Source organism: Panicum virgatum, chromosome 4N (assembly GCF_016808335.1).
Source record: "Panicum virgatum strain AP13 chromosome 4N, P.virgatum_v5, whole genome shotgun sequence".
NCBI lineage: Eukaryota > Viridiplantae > Streptophyta > Magnoliopsida > Poales > Poaceae > Panicum > Panicum virgatum.
Genome location: NC_053148.1, coordinates 11,840,448 through 11,863,609, shown reverse-complemented (window position 1 = coordinate 11,863,609; position 23,162 = coordinate 11,840,448). Strand labels below are relative to the sequence as shown.

Genomic DNA, 23,162 nt, shown 5'->3' with positions numbered 1-23,162 from the left:
TCATATACAGATGCTCTGCGATTCTTCAGATATAAGCCCATACCACGCAGCTACAGATCATTCAGCGTGCCCTGAAGATTTTCCAGTGGGCAATGCTGTTTCCAGATGCCGGGCAGCAGCCAGAACCACGTTTTTTCAGGCTGGCACAGCCCAACCGACAGCCTGGGCCACAAGCACTGGCTACACAGCTCACTGCCCCCGTTTCAAATTCTAAAACGGCAAAGCATCAGCATGGCTTACAACAGAGACAATGTCCAGCGCAGCAAAGGAAATTATTCGGAGTGTGACGGCCAGCTCACTGTTGCATACATCCCCTGCCAACATCAGCTATTCTTATCATATTCAGAGACAATCTAGAGGGAAACAAGCCTGAGGGGATTTCCTTTAACACGATGTTTTATTTGCTATATCTTGGTACAAGATGGCATCTGCCTAAAGGATTTTACTATATGGACAGGGAAAATTCTTATACAACACAAGTGAAGTCAGAAAAAAGAAAAAAAAAGATCAGGGCAAGTAGGAGAAAACAGGAGAAGCCGCACAGCTTAATCAGCCTTGGTCTGCTGTGCTTGGTTGAGCTTGACCGGGCGCGCCTCATACCCGCCTCCCTTGCGGGTCTCGAGGGTGTAAGGCATGTATGTTCCGAGGATCTTGTCCCACATGACGAAGAAGGGCTGCGAGAAGTTGTACTTGTTGCCATAGAGCTGGTGGTGGATGTCATGGTAAGCGCTGTTGTTGCTGAAAAAGACATGGAGGATGTTCCCAGGGAGCCACAGACCGCAGTGGTCATCGACGGTCTTGATGGTCGCAAAGGAGAAAAAGAATATGCCTGTCCTTGGGGACATGCCGGAGATGAGGAACGAGAGCGCACCCCCAATGGTGTCCAGGATGAGTCCCTCCAGGGGGTGGTTGTAGAGAGCTCCAAAGGCATATGGGACAACAAGAGTATGATGCTTCGAGTGGACGTGCTTGTACAGAAATTTGTTGATGTGCATGTATCTGTGCATGAAGTATTGCCATGTGTCCATAACGAACATAGCAATGATAAATTGCAAAGCTATTACCAGAGCGGAAGGTTGCTTCCTCACAGTTCCACTCTCATCACTAAGAACCTGCAGTTCCAGGAAATTACATGGTTGTAATTCCAGTTGTCACAGATGAAATTTCAAAGTCAATTCCAGAAGCAGCATGTGCCATGTTGAGCCAGTGTTGGTCAAGTGTAGAAAGAGAATCTTTTTTTTTTTTGTCATATTGGTAACCCAATGAGCTAATTCAAACTCTCGCTCCTAACTTGCCTTGCCTTCAGAATTCAGTTTATTTTTGCTATAGTCCAGTTGCCAAAGTGAAACTACCCTAACATGCAAATAGCAAACCTACTTCCGTTTACTTAACAATTATTAAGCTCGAGACCTGTTCAGCAGACTAAAACAACAATCGACAATTCAGGTCTTTGATTAACCACAAAGATTCAGTTATCTTTATTCATAACACGCAAACAGTGGGTGTAATTGCTACTGGCCTCTAACCGATTCCTGAAGCAACGGATTTTTATCTTCATCAATTACCAATAAAACCCTCTAATTCTTAAGAAAAGGATATCTATCAAAATGCCACTGAGCTCCGATCCACGTTTGCATGCTTAACTACGGGATCACATTACCAAACCAAACATTTGGAAAAAAACAACTACAAATAGTAGTAGTGCTCCTACTAAATAGTAATGACACATTTGAAGAGTTCAATACCAAATATACAAGCTTTTCTTGGCAATTTGATGCTGTAAAGAGGCATTACCGTGAATAGGAGTAGAGAGACGGCAATTTGGAACGCCTGCTGGACGAGGACGCCCCTGACGACTGTCCACTTAGAAACAATGTTCTTGACCTCCTCCCACTTGGGGTGGAGCCGGTAGTCGTCCATGCCCAGCCCGTCAAGCACGATGTAGAACCCCGAGTAGAGCCAGTACACCGCAATCGGCACGAATGTGCCCAGCAGCTCGTCGGTGACCGCGAATGCCATCCTCGCTCCGCCCGGCAACACCTCAAAGCTTGAATCTTTACCTCAGCAGCAGCTGCCACCACTGGACCCTGCGACCGTCAGCAAGAGCACAAACACTGAGATGTTAATGTTAACCAGCAGCTGATTGGGCTAAGCGAATGCTTCAACACCAAATCCTGCAACCAAGCGGCCGCAATGTCTTGGCATTTTGACCTAGCAGATGAAAACTAGCAGCGGGCATCACCAGGACGCGCCGCAAATGCGCAGGCCCCAAGAGGATTCCCCTAGCCAATGACCCCAAGAAAGCATTGCCCAAGAAGAACGTGAGGAATCAAGGCGGATCTTGTCCTTACCAGGAAAGAGCAAGAGCGCCCCAACGATTCCTTCTCCTGCAACTCCGTTCCCAACAGGGAAAGAAGCGCCTTGGGTTGCCTCTGCTCCGAGATGGATGAGATGGGGATTGGATGAGTGGCCGCCTTGCCCGGCGAGTACTTAAAGCTGGGCGGGCAAGGGCAATGCGGGTGGTCTGAGAAGGCCGGCGAGACCGGCGACCTGCCGGCTCTGGGGAGATTTTTCTTCTCCCTCCCTCCCCGGCTTCAGTCCAGTCCAGGCGTGAGGAAGGGGCCGAGAACTGGATGGAGAAGGCGAGTCGCGCACTCCTCCTGCGCGTTCCTGTTTTGACTAGTTCGGAGACGCCTTTCCGGCCAACCGGAGGCGGACGCCTTAAATCCTCGTGCTTGCCATCGGGTTCACGCTGTCAAGCTGCTGCCGGCGGCGGAGGGGGCTTGACTGGCTCAGCGGTGGTGGCTAACTAAGCGGGTGTTTAGAAATAGGGACTTCAAAAAAGTCCTAGGGACTTTTTAGTATTTAGAAATATTAAATAAATATTAATTATAAAACTAACTGCAGAACTCTGGGGCTAAACTGCGAGACAAATCTAATGAGGTATCTTAATCTATAATTAGCGAATGGTTACTGTAGCATCACTGTAGCAAATTATGAATTAATTAGGCTCATTAGATTCGTCTCGCGAAAAAGCACTCAGCTGTCAAAAAACATTTATAAACAGATTTTATTTAATACTATAAAATAGTAAGATTCCTTTTGATGTGATAGGGACTTCTGAAAAAAATCCTGGAGCCAAACAAGGCCTAACTGGCTACAAGGCCTAACCCTAGCGGCCATAAAAAATGAGAATGGTGGTGGCACACAGGATTGCAGGGCGTGGGGACGGATTTCCTCTGGACAATCGGGGGGATGCACATGCTTCACCTGCTTAGGAAACTTCTTGACGAAATGTGTAATCCGTTCGTGTTCTCGGGGGGTTTTTTAAGGTAAAGAAAAATAGAAGAGTTCTTAAATTTTAAACCTCAAACGAGGGATTTCACGAAAACAAGAGAAACTAAAGAACAAAGAAAGAAAGTTAGAAGGCTAAGCTTCAATCTTTTTCTTTGTTTCTGCTTCAACCTTGTAACGTCTTCCCACAACATTAATTCATCACATTTATGTCTGCTTAGAAACTTGATGTTCGGATCATGTGCGCTTGTTTATGTCTCTTCAGGTAAACCTCCACCTTTGGGATCTCCGAAAGTGACGCCTCCAATGAGAGGCTTATGCGAAGAGGATTAGCCAGTTGTTCAAAATATTCACAGTTTTTGTGCTCTTTCCACATTAAAAATTCATTGTGCAACTACACTGCTACATTGAAAATGCATTCGTTTATGTATGTAGGTGAAAATACAATTGTATTATCTGATGGGCAAAACTTTGCACATTAGGTTTCCTCACCATGAATCCATGATACGCACACCTACTTTAAGAAAACGCAAATCTAGTAAGCACGAAAGGTTTTGTCCTTTTCTCCTTGGGTAACAACACTTTCTTGTTTCAGGGTCGCTATTGACTCCATCCTGAATCTAGAGTTATAGCTTCAGTTGACTTTACCAACTTACGGATTCAGAGTGTGTTTAGTTCGCGAAATTTTTTGGGTTCGGCAACTGTAGCACTTTCGTTTTTATTTGGTAATTAGTGTCCAATCATAGACCAATTAAGCTTAAAAAATTCAGCTCATCATTTACAGTTAAACTGTGCAATTGATTACTTTTTTAAACTACATTTAATGCTCCATGCATGTGTCCAAAAATTCGATATGATGGGAAATTTTGAAAATTTTTGGAAACTAAACAGGGCCTCAATACTGTAAATATCAGGTCAACTCTTGTACACTCCCCGGCAATAATTGTAGCGACCATCACAGCGTTGGGAGGCTGAGAAACAGTCCCACTCGGTGTTCTGTTAAGCTTTTTTGTCAGCTGAGAAGGACGAAACGGAACACAGGGAATTAAAGAAACGCTGGACAACAATTAGGTTCAGGGACTGTGTTTGTATGTAGATTGTAGTGGAAGGCGACTTTTGCCAACTTGCAAAACCGGTATGCTTGCTCGTCATCGCCTCGAGGTCTGACATCTTTGTAAGTACGTGCTTGTCCTCCCCGTTGGTCAGCAGTGGCGAATCAAGTGAAGAAAAGAGAGTCTGCGATCTGACTATTTCCATCTGATGCTGCTATATGCAGTCAGATTTACAATCAGGCGCCTTATTGGCATTTTGCCGTGGATACTGAACATGTGCCGTGAAATTCGTCAGCCATCTGCAGTTGCCAGAAAGGAAGCAGAACGTGGATTCTTCGTACACACAGATGACCGCAACGCAAACTTCTTCCCCGACTACATCATTTATCTGGCGGCCCAGTGTCGCTCCAAAGCTGCTTAATTTTCGTGGGCGTTTCTTCAGAATCAGAGACACCTTTTTTCTTTATCTGTAAAAACAAAAAAAAAAGGGTAAGAGGAAACCCCCCTGGAATTGAAGGCCAGTACCACAAGGCACAACAGGTGGACCATGAACCAGGTCAGATTCAAGCAGGCCGTGCTGCTAACGGAACGCTTCGAGTACCACAGGTGCTGCCGCTTACGAGGCAGCGCACGGCTGTGGTAAACCGCCATGAGGACGGTCAAAGCTGCTCAAGGAAACATAACTACTCTTCATTCTGAACTGGCAGCTAGTTTTCCAAAAACAAAATTTCTAACCACCAGTAGACTACCAGCCTACCATTGCTGCCCACTAAAATTGAATTGACAGGTATGATGAACTCGTGACCACAAATGCAAAACGTCTGAGATGGTCTCCTTGAGTAGCATCTTCCCTGTATATTCTAGGACCGAAGGTGGATTTTCACATTCCGAATACAGAACAACATTCGATGCATATAAATGGCCGTGCCGGAATCTAGTAAATCAGCAGGGGTGGTACACAGCCCATAATACCAATATGGGCATCATTCCATCTGAGGATGAAATGAGCATCAAGCATGGCGAGAGGATATGCAACATAAACTGGATACGGAATGCTGTTCATCCAGAGAGGGATGTTTAAGGAAATATAGAATTGAACCTAATGTAAACAACAGTTGCAGTTATAGCGACAGGCATCCTAACTTCAAACACTGAAGGTGAGAATTTCAACAAAAGCGATGAGTTCTGATCACTCATCAGCGGTATGCTGGCGCACCAGATAAGGAATAGAGTGATGAAACCGGGACACCGGGTCCATTGACCCTTGCAGAGACAGGCCTTGTGCTTGTTTCAGCATAAGCAGGGTGAGTCTCGTAAGCAGCTGTATGATAGGTTGAACGAGGCAGTGGGTCCACAGCACGGGTAACAAGCCTGTCAGAATGGTAGAGGTCCTCCAAACGATCAGCTCGAGTGGTGATCCCCAACCTGTCAGCACGAGAATCAATCTCTCCTGGAGGATACAGCTCCTCACGGGCAGCAATTCCCCCAATCCGGTAGAGATCCTCCAAGCGGTCTGCCCGAGCAGATATCTCACCTGGCAGTCTTGTGTGATCCCTAGGGATGATTGGATCCCTGGCAGTTATGTCAGCCACAGTCCTGTCAGCATATCTGAAATTTAAGAATTTCAATTAGTCAGAGCATATCATATGGTTCTAGACTTATAGTAGAGATGCAAGGTGTTGTGAAAACCATAACACCATGTAACTAAATTCTTTGAATTAGCATTTACAGCCAACACAATGACTGAACACGAATCATATAATATGGATGATAAATTGACAAAAAATTGAGAACAATATGGTGCATGTAAACTGTAATTAAAAGAGATCCAAAATGTTCATAACTTACCGCTCAGGGGCCAGATTCTCTACAGACCGATAGTATGAATCACTGGATGGAGCCAAAGTGTGATAATATGCAGCTGGGACATGTCGAAGCTCTGGCACAGAAGGCACATGGTGACGCTCTAAGGATAGCGGAACATGGCGAGGCTCTAGAGCAAGAGGAATGTGTCGAGGCTCAGGTGCAAGTGGTTGATAATATCTGTGGTGATCACCCCGACCACCAGCCAAAGAATGGCCAAGCTGAGACTCAACAGGAAGTGGAGCAAAGTGTGGTTCCCTATATGGATCTTCAAGAGGAACATGTACAACCGCAGGGCGCCTTTCCTCATCAAACCGTGGTTGACGCACTTCTTCAATAAGCAATGAAGGCCTCCTTTCTTCATAATGATATGGCTGTCTTCGTTCTTCATAGTGACGCTGACGCCTTTCTTCACGGTGATTGTTTGGAGCAGACTGAGGTGCCTTGACAGGCTTAAACAGCGCAAGTAGCCTATGGACCTGCATAGTATCACATATCCATAGTATTAAGAATATATTAGCATTTATGTACGAAAATTCCTGAACAGTAATAAAACTTGTAGCACGATTCCAAGACACTCACTTGTCTTGAAGTGAGCTCAGGGTCAAACTTGCTCCTTGCACTGTAATTTTCCTTAATAGCTTGCTTGATACTACTCTCAGAGAGAGGCAGGCAATCTTTTTCAATCTTAAACTTAACCTGCATTACACATATAACATAGTTTATAATACAAGAATGACGAATATTCAACACCACCTACTATAGCATGTTCTTGTAAGGTTTATAATACTAGGCCAAGCGCTAAGGTTATTCGTCAACTTATTGGGAAGCAAAGTTTGGATTGAACTGAGAAACCGTATAACTTGGCTTTTTACAAAAGCTAAAACTATGCCAAAGCGGAGGCAACATCGTTCTCATGGATTAGTGTTTGACCATGGAAATTCTGAAAGGGAAAATTTGGAGATGCCGCTACAAACCATCCAAAATCCAAAAAGGTTTATAGGGTGATGTTCATGAAGTCAACTAAATATACCAATACAAATCAGAAAATTGCAGAAAAAAAAACCACTTGCAAGTTGGGCGTATTTTCAAAAACTCACGCCTCAATTCCTTACAATCTAGCAATTGCAGGTTTTATGCGTTTTTGAATTCCCACTAATACCCATTGACCAAACACGGTTGCATCTGCAGCCTTTGCCTCGTTGCTTTGGTTTGCCAAGACAAGCTAGCCAACGAGTTTTCTGTGTCTGGTGCGAGCACCACCGAAATCCTCTTATCTCCAAATCCAACCACTTCACGTTTTGTGATTCTCCAATCATGTGGGCTCCAGTACAATTATTAACACTAAAAGTATCTCTTACGCCTCCCAATACTACAAGGGATGAGCTGAGCTATGACGAACATCACATAATCAAAAGTAGTTAAGTTCACGGTGAAGACATTGCCAAGTAGTTAATACAAATCCAATGAAGAATGAGGTGGGCTTGCTCATCTTGGGTTTAGTAATCCAAAAGTTGCCAGAACTGCCCAATTTATGGTAAAGAGAGGGAGAGAGGGAAAGATAGACTTACATGACCTTTGATATGAGGCAAAAAAAAACAGCCCAAAACATCTCTAAAAACTACTAACTAAAGAGTATCGATCCAATGCAGAACAAGTCCAGAGTAAAAGATACAGAAATGCACCAGTTTGAAACAGCAAAGAAACAATAGGCTTACCTCAGTTCTCAATTCAACAATCAGACAGCATAAAGTGATGTACCAGGGACACTAAGTTAAAATTTAAAACGCAGGGATTTTTTTCTCTACAGCCATATATTGCTATCAGATTTGTAGGCTAAAGTTTTATTTGATAATGCCAGCCTGAACCATAGTTAACTTCTGTCAACAACATAAAGCACACAACGAATTCTCTCTGGTGCATAGTGACAAACTATTTATAATGGATATAAAAAATCGTCTATTACATCTAAAAAACACTTGTTTTTCTAATAAAGGCGCACACCTCTCATTACTGTTATTTTCTAGAGCTCAACAGCACAAATTGAGAACTAAATTTACCAACATCTAAAATCCATAAATGACATAGCTAGTATGATCAAGCAGAACACCATATCTACCCATGTCCACTATTCTTAGCATACTGAAACCACAGGCGAACCCTATTCCCATGCATCCTTCTGAACTATCATAGACTGATCAAAATGAAACAGATCACTAGACTACAATCGCTGCAAACAAATCTACGAAATGAAAAGGCCGAATTACCTGCGCAGGGAACTTCCCATTAAATGCTTCTTGGACAAGGTTCAGCCCACCATTTGATGCTGCCTTGTACACACCATACAGAAGCTTCAAATCAAAATCATACAGGAACAGCCTTGCCCCTGGCTTGATCTTCTTGACCATTCCAATCTTCCCACTAGGTAGCCCAAACAAACGGTTCTGGTAGCACTCCTGCTTAGTCTTTGCATTGCACATAAATATAAACCCTGCACCCTTATTGTCACCCCTTTCTTCCTTCCTGCCCACAGCTTTCTTTGGTTTTCCTTTACTTCCTCCATCCTCCACAACCTCCTCCCCCTTGCCACTCCTAGACCTCACTCTTCTGCTCTTCATCCTTCCATCACCACTTCTATTATCAGCACCCGCGCCCTTGCCCTTGCTTGCCGCAGGTGCAGCCGCAGCATCAGCTGCAGCCGCAGCCGCAGCCGCAGCATCAGCATCAGCCGCAGCCGCAGCCGCAGCCGCAGCCGCAGCCGCAGCCGCAGCATCAGCATCAGCATCAGCATCAGCATCAGCATCAGCATCAGTGGGTTTTGGCTTTGGCTTTGCAACCGAAGCTGATGCTTCAGCAGTGGCTGGCTTAGGCGTCACAGGTGATGCCTCAGCAATAGTGTCTGACTCTGGCATTTGTGCCTGAGGTGATGCTTCAGCAACATGGGATGGCTGCGGTAAGACCGCCGAAGCAGATGCATCGCCACCAGCAGTGGCTGCGCCCACCGACGCGACTTGGTCAACAGTTGCAGCGGCGGCAGTGGCCCGGTTGGCCTTGGCCTTCCGCTTCTTAAACTTCGAGGTCTTAATCGACCCAGGGGTGGACGGATTCGCCTTGGATGGCCCGGCCGCCGCGCCGGCAGAGGCCGCAGTGGCCTTGGCAACGCCGTTGGGCTTCTTCACCATGGCCGCTGCTCGGTGCAGCTTTGGGAAAGAAACGAGAAAGATTACCACAACAGCATAATCCGATCCACCAAAATCGACAGATTATCTCCGAGAATAGGGCGCACGGGATAATTTATCGTACCGCTAAAACAAAACAAAAAATCGGGAGAAACAAACTACGATTCTATCAGATTCGAGAAAAAAATTGGGGGGAATCAATCGTACTCCTAAACAAGAGATTGGGGGGAGGGGATCTACGATTCTACCAGATCGGAGAGAAAATTTGGGGGCGGATTGAAACGGAACCTGGGGCGAGGAGGGGATTGCAGCGGCGTACCTGGAGGGTCGGCGTCTGGCGGCGGGGGTGGGGGGAGCGGATGGGAACTTGCCTGCGAGCCGGAGGCGACGGGATATATAAATGAAGAAAAAAATTCCAGGTTTTCCCTGATCGGAATTGGACGGTCGTGATAAGCCAGTACATAAGACTGTTAAAGTTGGGGGAATCGAATTCCCAATCGGGTGTGTTTAGATGGTGAAAAAGTTTGAGTTTGGCTATTGTAGCATATTTTGTTATTATTTGACAATTAATATCCAATCATGAATTAATTAGCATCATTAGATTCATCTTGTAGGAATTAGTTAGACTATGTAATTAATTATTTTTTCAACTGCATTTAATGTTCCATGTATGTATCCGAAAATTCGATGTGATAGATACTGCGCAAACTTTTTTGGAACTAAACGCCCCCTCTGTATGTGTCCTTCAGAGAAAAAAAGAGTCTGTATGTGTCTATGTATTACTGATTCTTTCCCCAAACCGATCCTTGTCCTCCCTTAATAGCAGTGTTCCTGCAAGTTTTTTAACAACAAAAAAATAGAACCATGTCCAAATTCGTGTTCTTTCAGTTAGGTCTTAAAACTTGTGAAAGAAAACTTCTTAAGTGAAGGGTTTTTTCTCACAGGATGGTTACAAAAATTCCATCAAATTTCATAGATCACATGCTACTGCCTTTATTCTTTTAAAAAAAATATGCTATTGCCACGATATACACGGGTTAGGTGATGGTAACATACTAACATATACCATGGGATGAGAATGACACTAGCAACTGGTGATGGAGAACACTAATTTAGAAAATGTTTGATGATACTAATTGTGTCAAAGTTTTACCCACTTCTGCAACTACTAGCACTTCAATGGACTTGAATTCTAAGGTAGGAATGCTAGTTGTGAAATTCTTTTGGTACTTTTTAAGGCAGGCAACGATGAAACAAGTTAACACAACGATAGGTGAAGGCGATATCTAGTAGGTGGCCGGTGTTCGAGATAAAAGGAGTTTTCTAGGATAACTAGGATAAAATTCTTAATAGTTGAACTCACAGATACGGAACAAGAAGACAAAGATAGAAAGAAGCTGTGAAATAAAAGACATACATTGATCATTGTACCTTAGATGAGGAAAACATACTTTGATGCTAGGCCGAAAAGGGTAATAAACATTATCAAATAATTGATAGGCTAGATGGTCTTGAACACTATGTCAGGTTGGTTCTTGGCCGTTGAGGTTTTGATTTCCTCACCACTAGGTGTGCCGTCAATTAGATCCACTCCATCCCTCATGTCTCATGCCATTTTTGTGCTTTGGAACCTCACCCCTCCTCTCAGGGCTCAGGAATAAGATATAGAAAAGGAGCGCAGAATGAAAGAAGAGGCAAGAAAAAGACGATGAGATGATTTCTGTCACTAGGAGGTTTGATACTTGTGAGCCTTATGAGTTTTGCCCATTTTACAAATTGGCACATGTAGTTTGGTCCTCTTTTCATATCCCCTATATCGTTCCTTTTTATACTTCCCCACTGCAATAGAGATTTACCAATATTCTTTCAACTAGGTCTTATTCGAAATACTGATGAAGGAGAACTTATTAGGAAGGCTAGTGAAGAGGTTTTTCTCCATGAGATAGTGTTTAAAGAATCCATCGAACTATGTGTGGAGGTCAAATGTAGATTGGTCAGTGGTAACAAATAAAATGGTGGAACGATGATGATGCTAGTCATAGGTGGCGGAGAGCAACCAATTCGAAAAAGGTCAGGCAAGAGAGTCATAACAAGTGTCCGATGAAACTAGTTAACACAACGATGGGTTCTTCGATAGATTTCGTATGTGAAACCCATGAGGTCACGGTGGTTGAGCTCACTGAAATGGAGGAAGAATGCCAAGAAAGGAAGAAAACATGAAGAACATACCTTGATGCTAGGCCCAAAAGATGTGATGAAGATTACCATGTAATCGATGTGGGCGATCTTGAACAGCAAGTTGCGGCTTCGATTTGGCACACCTAGGTGTGTCGTCAACTAGATCCACTCCACCCTTTTTGTCTGATGCCATCTTTGACCTTCTACAACCCTAGCCACTCCGCTGCAGGCTCTAGAACTACAAGTGAAAAAGAAGAGGAGTGGTGGCGCCGAATGGAAGAAGGGGCAGGAAAAGGAAGATAATTGTGGAATAAATAGGAGGATGCTTTCCGTTACTAGGGTTAGGTTTGCCACTAGTGGGCCTTATGGGCTGGGCCTATTTTACAGGTCAGCCCAGATGGTCTCATCCACTTTTCATCTTTTTGCTCTCTCCTTTCTTTTTATACTTCTAACCGTTGTTAGCTTCATTTACCAATACCCTAGGATCTAGGTTTGTCACATGAGACATGTATATAGAATAACAAATAATGGGTTTGGCGATCCACGACCACGGACCTTACCACATGTTGTTAGAGGGAATAATGCTAACTTTGATGGCAACATTAGTAACTAAGGATGGAAGTGGAATAATACTGGAAAGTGACTATGGTGCAGGGAGTTGGAAGTGGAGAGGAAGGTAACATGGTAGGAAAGGGTGGAGTAATGGTGGAACAGGTGGCTACGAAGTTAGGTTCAAGGTGCCTTGAATGAATAATGAGAGGGGAGGAGATAATGTGGATGGTATCATGAGTGATTAAAGGGTTGTGGAGTGCGCAAACAAATTGAGCAATTTTTATTGGACAGTTTGAAAGCATCTGGCCCCTAATTCGAGTTTTGGTAATTAATGACAACATTATTGGACTTATGGTTTTATTGAGAAGAAATGAGTATACGTTGATAGTATGGCTAAGGTGATTAGAGGATGAAACAAGTTGTGCCTTTGCTTGAAGGTTCTATAGTGTCATTTTGCTCAAACAATTGCATTGCAACATGAGGACTAACTTCGTTTGAAAAATAGCTTACTTGTTGTTCAAAATAAGAGTTGTATGTCTAGGTGCGAACAGTCCGGCCCTAGGGGGCGGACGGCCCACCACCTCCCTAAAATTCTTGGATAGAAACTTTGTATTTCTGGTGGGCGCCGGAAAAATAACGGCAGACGCTCCGCCCCTGAGGTGCGGACAGTCTGCAGGTCATTTTGAATTTAGTTAGAGATGTTTTTCGTCTCTAGGTGTTCGGAGATTTGTACTGCGGACAGTCCGCCCTATGGACGCGAATAGTCCACTTGGGCTCTAACGGTCAACTCTGTCACATATTTATTGCACTCATAGCCGTTGGTTTTGAATGGTAGACGGACCGGTTTCATTGAGGCAAACAGTCTACAAAAGCTCTATTTTCACGAGATTTGAGTGTAACGATTAGATTTCGAGGGGCTGCCTATATATACCTAATGCCTGGCCGTGGGTGAGGTCTCTTGGCACATTTGAAAGCTTTCTTAAAATTCTTAAGCTAGCCTCCTTCTCTCTCTCTGCTTAGGGATTGCATTTCTTGTGAGTGTGAGAGCATCCTAGTGTACTGCATCAAGAGTTTGAGCTTTTGTGCCACTATGTAGGGTCGAGATGGCGGACTAGAGGGGGGGGTGAATAGTTCTTTCTAAAACTAATTGCGCCGGCTAACCGAAACTTATGCGGAATTGAAACTATTCGCTTAGCCAAGACTTCACCCCTCTAACTATGACTCTAAGGCACCTCGAAAAAGGTCCTACACAAAGCAAATGGAGTACCAAGCTAGTAAGAGCTCTCCTAACAATTCTAATGCCAAGTCATACAAGCCTAAGCACTAGTACTTCACAAATCGGGGGAGCTCCTACACAATTCTAATGAGCAAAAGCACAAAGCCAAACCTAAGCCCACTAGATGCTCAAGGACAAGGATACACAATCCAAATCCAAGAGCTCAACTTGCTTAGCTACACAATCTAAGCAAGAGCAACTAATTAAGCTACACAAGCTAACTAGTTACACTAGGATCTCAACTTCTAGCTACACAAGCAAGAAGATGATTAGCAAGCTACACAAGCTAACTAATCACTAGAGAGCAACTACACAAGCACAAGATATAGATGAATGTAAATACAAGGCTTGTGATTTGGAGAATGCAAACCACCGAGAAGAGTAGACAAGATTGACATGGTGATTTTTATCCCGAGGTTCACTTGGTTGCCACCAAGCTAATCCCCGTTGAGACAAGCTCCAAGGTTGCCGCCGATCCTCTTGCTAGTGGTGACTCTCAAGTCACACTCTCCCACGTGGAGTGCTCACACCGAGCTCTAGCACATGATCCGGCCGAACCACTTGTTGCTCTTCACGTCTCGCTCAACTAGAGTTGCTCTTCGCGGCTCCCGCGGGATAAGCACAATACCCCTCACAATCTCTTCTCCGGAGCACCGCACAATCTTCTTGCGGGTTTCAACGGAGCCTCTTGCCACCAAGCCGTCTAGGAGGTGGCAACCTCCAAGAGTAACAAGCACACCGGCTTGCAACACGATCACCTAGTGTCACTCGATGCAATCTCTCAAAGCAATCGCACTAGAATCGCTCTCTCACTCGATCGGATGATTACTATCAAGTTAGAGTGAGTAGAGGGCTCTCAAGCACTCTCACCCATGGACACCAAGTCCCCAAGGTGCTCAGCAACCTCAAAATGGCCGGCCACACCCTCTATTTATAGAGGGAGGCCCCAAACTAGCCGTTACACTCAAATCCTGTGAAAACGGAGTTTTCGCGGACTGTCCGCCTCACAGAGACCGGACCGTCCGCCATTCAAAACCAACGGCTAGAACTGCAATGATTGTGTGTCAGAGTCGACCGTTAGAGCCCCGGGCGGACTGTCCGCATCCCTGGGGTGGACCGTCCGCGGTTCAAAACTTCGAACTAACTGATTTGCAAACGTCTCTGACTAAATCTGGAAGTGACAGGTGGACTGTCCGCTCCCTAGGGGCGGACCGTCCGCCATTCAAAAGGTCAGCACACACAGAAACCGCAGTGTTTCTGTCCCAGAATTTTCAGTAGGAGGCGGACCGTCCGCCCCCAAGGGCCGGACCGTCCGCAGTACAATTTGGACACCCAAGACAGAACTACCAAGTTTCTGCGCCCGTTTCAGCTTTTAAAGGCGGACCGTCCGCCCCCATGGACCGGACGGTCCGCAGTTTATTTTGGACCACCAACAGAGCCAAAAACGGTTCTGTTCGATCTCATCCGAGATAACGGCGGACCGTCCACCCCCAAGGAGCGGACCGTCCGCAGGTCTATTTCCAGCAGAAATGTACTTCGGTAAAACGGCTATAACTCTTAGCTCCAATGTCCAAATTTGGTGATCTTGTACTCTATGGAAAGCTTATTTAGAGGGCTACACAACCCAAATGAATATTTGATCCAAAACACAATGGATCAAAGCAGTATTTCACTTCAAGAGCTAACCTAATCTCCGAAGAACACCGAAAAGCCTTTCTTGCTTCCCCACGTTGATAAACAACAACTCCAACTCTTTCTCCTTTGCAAATGTGCCAACACCACCACGTGAACAACACCATGTGCATGTGTGTTAGCATTTCACAAACGTTTTCAAAGGATTTTCACTTGAACTCACCACGCCACTCGATCCTAGCAACATCGCAATGTTAGATCGCTCAAGTGGCACTAGATGACTGATATGCAAACAAGTTTGCCCCTCTTGATAGTATGACCATCTATCCTAAATCCGGTCATGCACTTCTCTACACAACATTTGACCGGTGAAATGAAATGCCCTACAAGTCATACCTTTACCTTGCGCTTTCCATTTCATCTTCCCAATATATTAATGACACACAAGCACCAAACTACATCAAGCCTTTTGATCATCATCATGAGTCAACACTTGGCTTGATCTTTCTTGAATGATATGATCCACTCCATATCATCACATGACCTCTTTGATCCATCGATCTTGACCTTGCTCGCTCTTCACCGTTGCCTCGGTCCATCGGCGCCAAATCTCGCCCAAGCTTCACCGCCTCGCGGTCCCTCTCTTCAAAGCCTTGACTTGTCCTTCTCCATTGCAACCGGTCCATCAAGCCAAGCCTTGTCTTGATCTTCTCCACTTTGGTCATATAACTCCATGTCATGTCTCATATGCAATGAGCTCCTCGATCACACTATATGAGCATAGCATCAACCCTTAGCCATTTCTCCTCCATGGCATATGTTGCTCATACTAGTGTCTTTGTGTGGACTAATCTCCTGTGAATCTCAACATAAACACTTATTAGTCCACCTAAGTTGTCACTCAATTACTAAAACCAAACAAGGGCATTTCAATCTCCCCCTTTTTGGTAATTGATGACAACTCTACAAAGATATAGAAATTAAGCATATTCCAAGCTAGCATTTCACACACGTGTAAATAGCTAACTTGGTTTGGATTTTATGTTTCTTATCCACCATTAAGACCACTTGTAAAAGATTGGATAAGCACCATAAAAATCCGACTTGGTAGTGATAACTCCCCCTACATGTGTGCTCAAGAGATTTGGTTTTAAACTCACACACATGCATAAATATGAAATTTGTGGGATTGTTATCACTACTAAGTGATGCTAAAGTATATAGGATAAACCTTTGAAGTGTGATACCAATTTGAGTTGCATCCTTGAAGTTCATTCCTTAGCATCAATGAGTAACTAGACATTCATTAAAAACTCAAGATACCTCATGAGATCAACAAAATTAGCAAGGCTCTTGATTCACTTGAAAAAAATGTCTAGCTACAATCTATGCATGCTATTTATCAAATCATCAATCAAGTTCTATGACTAGCATACATCACACACAAGCAATGCATATATAAATTTTAAAACTTATGCAAATGCAGGCAAGCACATGAATATGCACATATCAAATGCAAACAACCAAGTTCATGAGCTTGCCCCCCCTTCTTGTGTGCTTCTCTTGTCCAAGAATATTGATCCTCCTCAATATTGCTCCTCTTGATCCATGTTCATGATCGTACTCTCATATCATCTCCCCCTTTGTCATCCAAGGATAATTCATATCTTTGTTCATTCCTCTCCCCCTTTGTCATCAATGACCATAAAAAGGGCCGAAACCACATGAAATTGGCCATGTGAAGATCAATGGCTACCACTTGAAGTTGTACCTCTTGTATTTGTAGGGTTACCACTTGAATACCCCTTGTAGGCAATCATATGAAGCGCTTGTGGTTTGATACAAAGAATTGGATTTGGGTATATGGTTGAGTCTTGAATCTTCATTTTTGATGGACACTTTCAAGTTGATTGGAATTGACACCACTTGTAACAACAACATGTGGAAGCATAAAGACCACCTTGAAATGCCACATGTAGGACACTAGTAGGATTCTTGACCTTGATACTTTGTAGTGGGGCTCCTCCCCCTATGTCAAAGGGTTTGTCAATCTACTTGAATCTTGAGCTCTTCTTGATGAGGGTAGCTTTCTTGATTTGACTTGATCACTTAAAGTTGAGGATCACTTGTGGAACCACCATTGTTGCACTAGATCTACTTGAAGGAATACCACTTGTATGACCATGTATATCACTTGTAGAGATACAATGATATACCGTTTGTTGAATCTAGTATCACTTGTAAAATCATGATAGACCACTTTGTTGAATTTGACATTGATAATCAATTCTTGAACTAGATTGTTTCCATGAGCTTCTTTTTCTTTGACTTGATCTAGACTACTTGCCCAAATAATTCAACTCGGTTTGAACCAATGACAAGCTTCTTCACACCTCATTCTAAGGGTTATCTTGACAATGTTGAGTTAAACACTTGAAAGCTCATTTTCTAGATCAACTATTTGGCTTTACTAGCTCATGAACATGCCATATGTTACCACTAGATCATATCAAGCATAGAAGCAATAGTGGCATCATAAAACATTTAAAATTATTTTATTTTTCATGAATGATCACTATATATGACTATATGCACTAATCTTGTCCTTAGCATAGTATGAATGCATATGTCAAGCAATTTCACCTTGCTATGTTGGAGTAGAGGATAGTCATTAGATTCCAATTTAGCTCTCCAACTAGCATCATGAAGTCCAATTATAATAGCTTGGTGAAGACAATGAATACCAATATGAAAACCATTCTTCATCCATATGAAATAAATACCACTTATCATCAAATGCACTATCTTGTTGTGGTTGGTTTGCTTCATCTCTTTGACTTTTTTTTGCATGAGAGAATACCATTTGAATATTACTTGAATTTTCATGAATCTCTCTACTTTTGGTGTTGCTTGCTTTTCTTGATCAACTCATTTGATATCTTCAACTAAGCAGATTCAACTTATCTCAGGCGGACCGTCCGCGGATATTTGGCGGACCATCCGCGCTTCAATTTTCTGCTGATCAGAGCCTCTGGTGAAACACTTCATGAATGGCGGACCGTCCGCCTCTTACACGCGGACCGTCCGCGCTATCAAAATTCAGACAGCCCAGAATTTTGCCAACTTTCACAATTTCAACTTTGAATTGGGATTATTGCTCAAATAACATTCCAAAAATCTCAAAACTAGCATGAACACCATCCAAAGACTTATATGAGTGAGTAAGAACGAGAAATCAAAAATAAATCAAGTAAAATCATGGAAACTCATAAATAGCCCATAAAAGCTTTGAAAAAAACAGAATTTTGAAGCAAAGAGTGCACATAAGAACCAAATGTCAAATATACTAGTTTTCAAACCACATTTGAGAAGTAAATGACATTTAGCTTATTTTTCAATTTGCAAAAAGATTTTTTTCATCCAAAAGCAAGGTTTAACACAAATAAGTTTGCAAGCTATCAAATATTTCCAATAAAATTCTCACAACTAGAATAAGATACTTGTATGTTGTAGCACTTGGACTTCATTGTTTTGACATGGCATTGGGTGGTATATATATGCAAAGAAAACTTCAATTCCTTGATTCAATCATAAGATCAAAAATAAGAATTTAGTTTGAATCAAGCTTCCAATGCCTTTGGTACCTACACATATTCATTCACGTTTTGATGGTACCCAAACTAGGTTGGGTCCTCTCAAGTTAGGAGCAACATACTTTGGTAATGTCTTAGTATGAATAGCGGGATGTTTTACAATAGTAACAAATGAGGTACCATTACCATCCTTTCTAAGCATAATATTTGCATCAATTGAAATAGGCTTAGAATTGTTACCTAAGGGACATGAATAAGCCATGTGTCCCCTTTCCCGGCATAAGTAGCATCTTCTCTTTTGTTGAGTATTTTCTTCCTTACTCATTTGATGCTTCTCATTGCCTTGCTTCTCATAGTTTGCTTGAGCCTTCTTCTCAAGCTTGTTTGGGCAACCCGAAGCTAGGTGACCCAATATTGCACAACTATGGCACTTGATGTGAGCATGTGGATTCTTCTCTTGAATCTTGTTCTTGCTCAGCATCTTGGTATCTTGAATGTGAGTTGGATGCCTTGTTCTTGCCTTGCCACCCCTTCTTGTTCTCTTTTTCATCATCTTCAAGTCATCAACTTGATCATCATGGTTGATCTTGACTTGAGGTTGGGGTACCTTCTCTTGCTCAACTTGTGGCCTTGGTTGAGGTTCTTGTCGCTTTACCAATTGCTTGGTTGGGCACATTGAGGTGAGGTGACCCCAAGTGCGGCACTTGAAGCATTTGACATGTTTAAGCTTCTCTTCTTCCTTCTTCAACTTGAGCTTTTCTTTGTTGGGGCAACCATTTGCAAAGTGTCCCATCTCATGGCATTGAAAGCACATGAAATGAGATAGCTTCATTTCTTCTTGCTTCTTCATCTTTCTATTATATTTATTCTTGCCCCATTTCTTGCCTTTGGCTTTGCTTTTGTTGGAACCAATGCCACTCATGTCACCGAAACTTCTTTGATTTTTGATTATGCTTTCAAGGGTGACTTTTGATTTTGTCCATCTCTCTATCTTGTTGCTCAAATACTTCACTTGACTTTGGAGCTCTTTGTTTTCTTCTACATGGTTAGTCTCATATTGCGTAGTAGAAGAAGAACAAGCATCTATATTTGAAGTACATGAAATAGACAATAAATCATCACATGAGGTGGATACATGTTTCTTTCCTACATCACAAGGGTTAGCAATATTTTGCAATTGATCCTTTGATCCATGTGATGAGCTCTCGCTAGTTTTAATTACTTTACTAGAAAGCTTGTTAGTGAGTAAAGTATGGCATAGTACCAAATTCTCATGAGCAACACTAAGCTCCTCATGAGTCAATTTTAGCTTCTCATGTGAACAACTTATGACATAAAGTAGATATTTTGTTGTTCACATGTGTCTTTGAGAAAAGAGTTTTCTTTTTCAAATTTGATTGTTTTGGCTAACACTTCCTCAAGAGCTCATCATATGAATTAAGATCAATCATATTGCAATTTGATACCTTTGTGTGACCTTGTGACATGAAGCAATGTGGCGATAGAGATGAGCTTGACGTAACAATATCATCCGTGTATGAGCCAACTTGATCATCAAGTGTGTTTAGAGTAGAATCATAATTTGCAACACTTGAATCATCATCATCAATCATGTCAAGTGAACTTGTTGTAGATTGATTATCATCATCATCACTTGACCATGAGGTGGAGCAATCTTCTACAACCACCATGTCATGGATGTGCTCATCATCCTCATGCACTTCCTCCTTGGTCTTATAATCATCATGATCATCGGAGGGCGCCCCATATTTCTCATTTAGATAACTCCAAATCTCATGGACGGTTTTCTTGTCCATGATCTCACCAAAAATGCAATTATGCAAAGATCTAAATAAGATGTTAGTAGCTTGGATGTCTAGATCTAGGCATTTCTCTTGTGTTGGAGTTAGATTTTCTTCATCTAACACATGAGAAAAACCTACATCCACCATCCACCACATTTGAGGGCAAATAAATTTAAAATTGCATATCATCCAATTTTTCCACCGTGCAAAGTGTGTGCCATCAAAAATATGTGGACACTCAACATCTAGCCCATAAGTCGCCATCCTCTCGGGTCGGTAAGGACCACAAATGAGAAACCTGGCTTTGATACCACTTGTAGGGTCGAGATGGCGGACTAGAGGGGGGTGAATAGTCCTTTCTAAAACTAATTGCGCCGGCTAACCGAAACTTATGCGGAATTGAAACTATTCGCTTAGCCAAGACTTCACCCCTCTAACTATGACTCTAAGGCACCTCCAAAAAGGTCCTACACAAAGCAAATGGAGTGCCAAGCTAGTAAGAGCTCTACTAACAATTCTAATGCCAAGTCATACAAGCCTAAGTATTAGTACTTCACAAACCGGGGGAGCTCCTACACAATTCTAATGAGCAAAAGTACAAAGCCAAACCTAAGCTCACTAGATGCTCAAGGACAAGGATACAAAATCCAAATCCAAGAGCTCAACTTGCTTAGCTACACAATCTAAGCAAGGGCAACTAATTAAGATACACAAGCTAACTAGTTACACTAGGATCTCTACTTCTAGCTACACAAGTAAGAAGATAATTAGCAAGCTACACAAGCTAACTAATCACTAGAGAGCAACTACACAAGCACAAGATATAGATGAATGTAAATACAAGGCTTGTGATTTGGAGAATGCAAACCACTTGTTGCTCTTCACGTCTCGCTCAACTAGAGTTGCTCTTCGCGGCTCCCGCGGGATGAACACAATACCCCTCACAATCTCTTCTCCGGAGCACCGCACAATCTTCTTGTGGGCTTCAACGGAGCCTCTTGCCACCAAGCCGTCTAGGAGGTGGCAACCTCCAAGAGTAACAAGCACACCGGCTTGCAATACGATCACCTAGTGCCACTCGATGCAATCTCTCAAAGCAATCGCACTAGAATCGCTCTCTCACTCGATCGGATGATTACTATCAAGTTAGAGTGAGTAGAGAGCTCTCAAGCACTCTCACCCATGGACACCAAGTCCCCAAGGTGCTCAGCAACCTCAAATAGCCGGCCACACCCTCTATTTATAGAGGGAGGCCCCAAACTAGCCGTTACACTCAAATCCCGTGAAAACAGAGTTTTCGCGGACTGTCCGCCTCACAGAGACCGGACCGTCCGCCATTCAAAACCAACGGCTAGAACTGCAATGATTGTGTGTCAGAGTCGACCGTTAGAGCCCCGGGCGGACTGTCCGCATCCCTGGGGTGGACCGTCCGCGGTTCAAAACTTCGAACCAACCGATTTGCAAACGTCTCTGACTAAATCTGGAAGTGACCGGCGGACTGTCCGCTCCCCAGGGGCAGACCGTCCGCCGTTTAAAAGGTCAGCACACACAGAAACTGCAGTGTTTCTGTCCCAGAATTTTCAGTAGGAGGCGGACCGTCCGCCCCCAAGGGCCGGACCGTCCGCAGTACAATTTGGACACCCAAGACAGAACTACCAAGTTTCTGCGCCCGTTTCAGCTTTTAAAGGCGGACCGTCCGCCCCCATGGACCGGACGGTCCGCATTTCATTTTGGACCATCAACAGAGCCAAAAACGGTTCTGTTCGAGCTCATCCGAGATAACGACGGACCGTCCACCCCCAAGGAGCGGACCGTCTGCAAGTCTATTTCCAGCAGAAATGTGCCTCGGTAAAACGGCCATAACTCTTAGCTCCAATGTCCAAATTTGGTGATCTTGGACTCTATGGAAAGCTTATTCAGGGGGCTACACAACCCAACTAAATATTTGATCCAAAACACAATAGATCAAAGCAGTATTTCACTTCAAGAGCCAACCTAATCTCCGAAGAACACCGAAAAGCCTTTCTTGCTTCCCCACGTTGATAAACAACAACTCCAACTCTTTCTCCTTTGCAAATGTGTCAACACCACTACGTGAACAACACCATGTGCATGTGTGTTAGCATTTCACAAACGTTTTCAAAGGATTTTCACTTGAACTCACCACGCCACTCGATGCTAGCAACATCGCAATGTTAGATCGCTCAAGTGGCACTAGATGACCGATATGCAAACAAGTTTGCCCCTCTTGATAGTACGGCCATCTATCCTAAATCCGGTCATGCACTTCTCTACACAACCTTTGACCGGTGAAATGAAATGCCCTACAATTCATACCTTTGTCTTGCGCTTTCCATTTCATCTTCCCAAATATTGATGCCACACAAGCACCAAACTCCATCAAGCCTTTTGATCATCATCATGAGTCAACACTTGGCTTGATCTTTGTTGAATGATATGATCCACTCCATATCATCACATGACCTCTTTGGTCCATCGATCTTGACCTTGCTCGCTCTTCACCGTTGCCTCGGTCCATCGGCGCCAAATCTTGCCCAAGCTTCACCGCCTCGCGGTCCCTCGCTTCAAAGCCTTGACTTGTCCTTCTCCATTGCAACCGGTCCATCAAGCCAAGCCTTGTCTTGATCTTCTCCACTTTGGTCACATAACTCCATATCATGTCTCATATGCAATGAGCTTCTCGATCACACTATATGAGCATAGCATCAACCCTTAGC

General features: G+C 43.5%; 2 protein-coding genes across 5 annotated transcripts; both read right to left on the bottom strand.

Annotated features, from left to right (window-relative positions):
• Positions 1-306: 306 nt before the first annotated feature.
• LOC120670934 (sphinganine C4-monooxygenase 1-like) lies at positions 307-2,759 on the bottom strand. Its single transcript, XM_039951129.1, has 3 exons — positions 2,352-2,759; positions 1,795-2,087; positions 307-1,112 (listed from the first exon to the last, which is right to left on the bottom strand). The coding sequence occupies exons 2-3, from the start codon at positions 2,017-2,019 to the stop codon at positions 546-548; spliced, it is 792 nt and encodes a 263-aa protein (XP_039807063.1). The 5' UTR covers positions 2,020-2,087; positions 2,352-2,759; the 3' UTR covers positions 307-545.
• A 2,500-nt stretch (positions 2,760-5,259) lies between these two features.
• On the bottom strand, positions 5,260-9,814 carry LOC120669022. 4 transcript variants are annotated; one of them, XM_039948853.1, is made up of 6 exons: positions 9,708-9,814; positions 8,477-9,409; positions 6,792-6,908; positions 6,195-6,688; positions 5,908-5,954; positions 5,260-5,871 (listed from the first exon to the last, which is right to left on the bottom strand). In XM_039948853.1, the coding sequence occupies exons 2-6, from the start codon at positions 9,389-9,391 to the stop codon at positions 5,543-5,545; spliced, it is 1,902 nt and encodes a 633-aa protein (XP_039804787.1). In that variant the 5' UTR covers positions 9,392-9,409; positions 9,708-9,814; the 3' UTR covers positions 5,260-5,542. The 4 variants fall into 4 exon arrangements, with proteins under 4 accessions (XP_039804787.1, XP_039804790.1, XP_039804786.1 ...); XM_039948856.1 differs by having other exon boundaries at positions 5,908-5,918; XM_039948852.1 differs by having other exon boundaries at positions 5,260-5,954.
• Positions 9,815-23,162: the final 13,348 nt, after the last annotated feature.

What these genes read in the sequence shown, in the direction of transcription:
- LOC120670934 (XM_039951129.1), bottom strand. Translation starts at nt 2,019, where the DNA reads ATGGCATTCGCGGTCACCGACGAGCTGCTGGGCACATTCGTGCCGATT. An exon ending in TCTCTCTACTCCTATTCACG is followed by an intron (nt 1,113 to 1,794) that starts GTAATGCCTCTT and finishes CTGGAACTGCAG; the next exon opens with GTTCTTAGTGATGAGAGTGG.
- LOC120669022 (XM_039948852.1), bottom strand. Translation starts at nt 9,391, where the DNA reads ATGGTGAAGAAGCCCAACGGCGTTGCCAAGGCCACTGCGGCCTCTGCC. An exon ending in ATGGGAAGTTCCCTGCGCAG is followed by an intron (nt 6,909 to 8,476) that starts GTAATTCGGCCT and finishes TGTGTAATGCAG; the next exon opens with GTTAAGTTTAAGATTGAAAA. An exon ending in GAGAATCTGGCCCCTGAGCG is followed by an intron (nt 5,955 to 6,194) that starts GTAAGTTATGAA and finishes CTTAAATTTCAG; the next exon opens with ATATGCTGACAGGACTGTGG.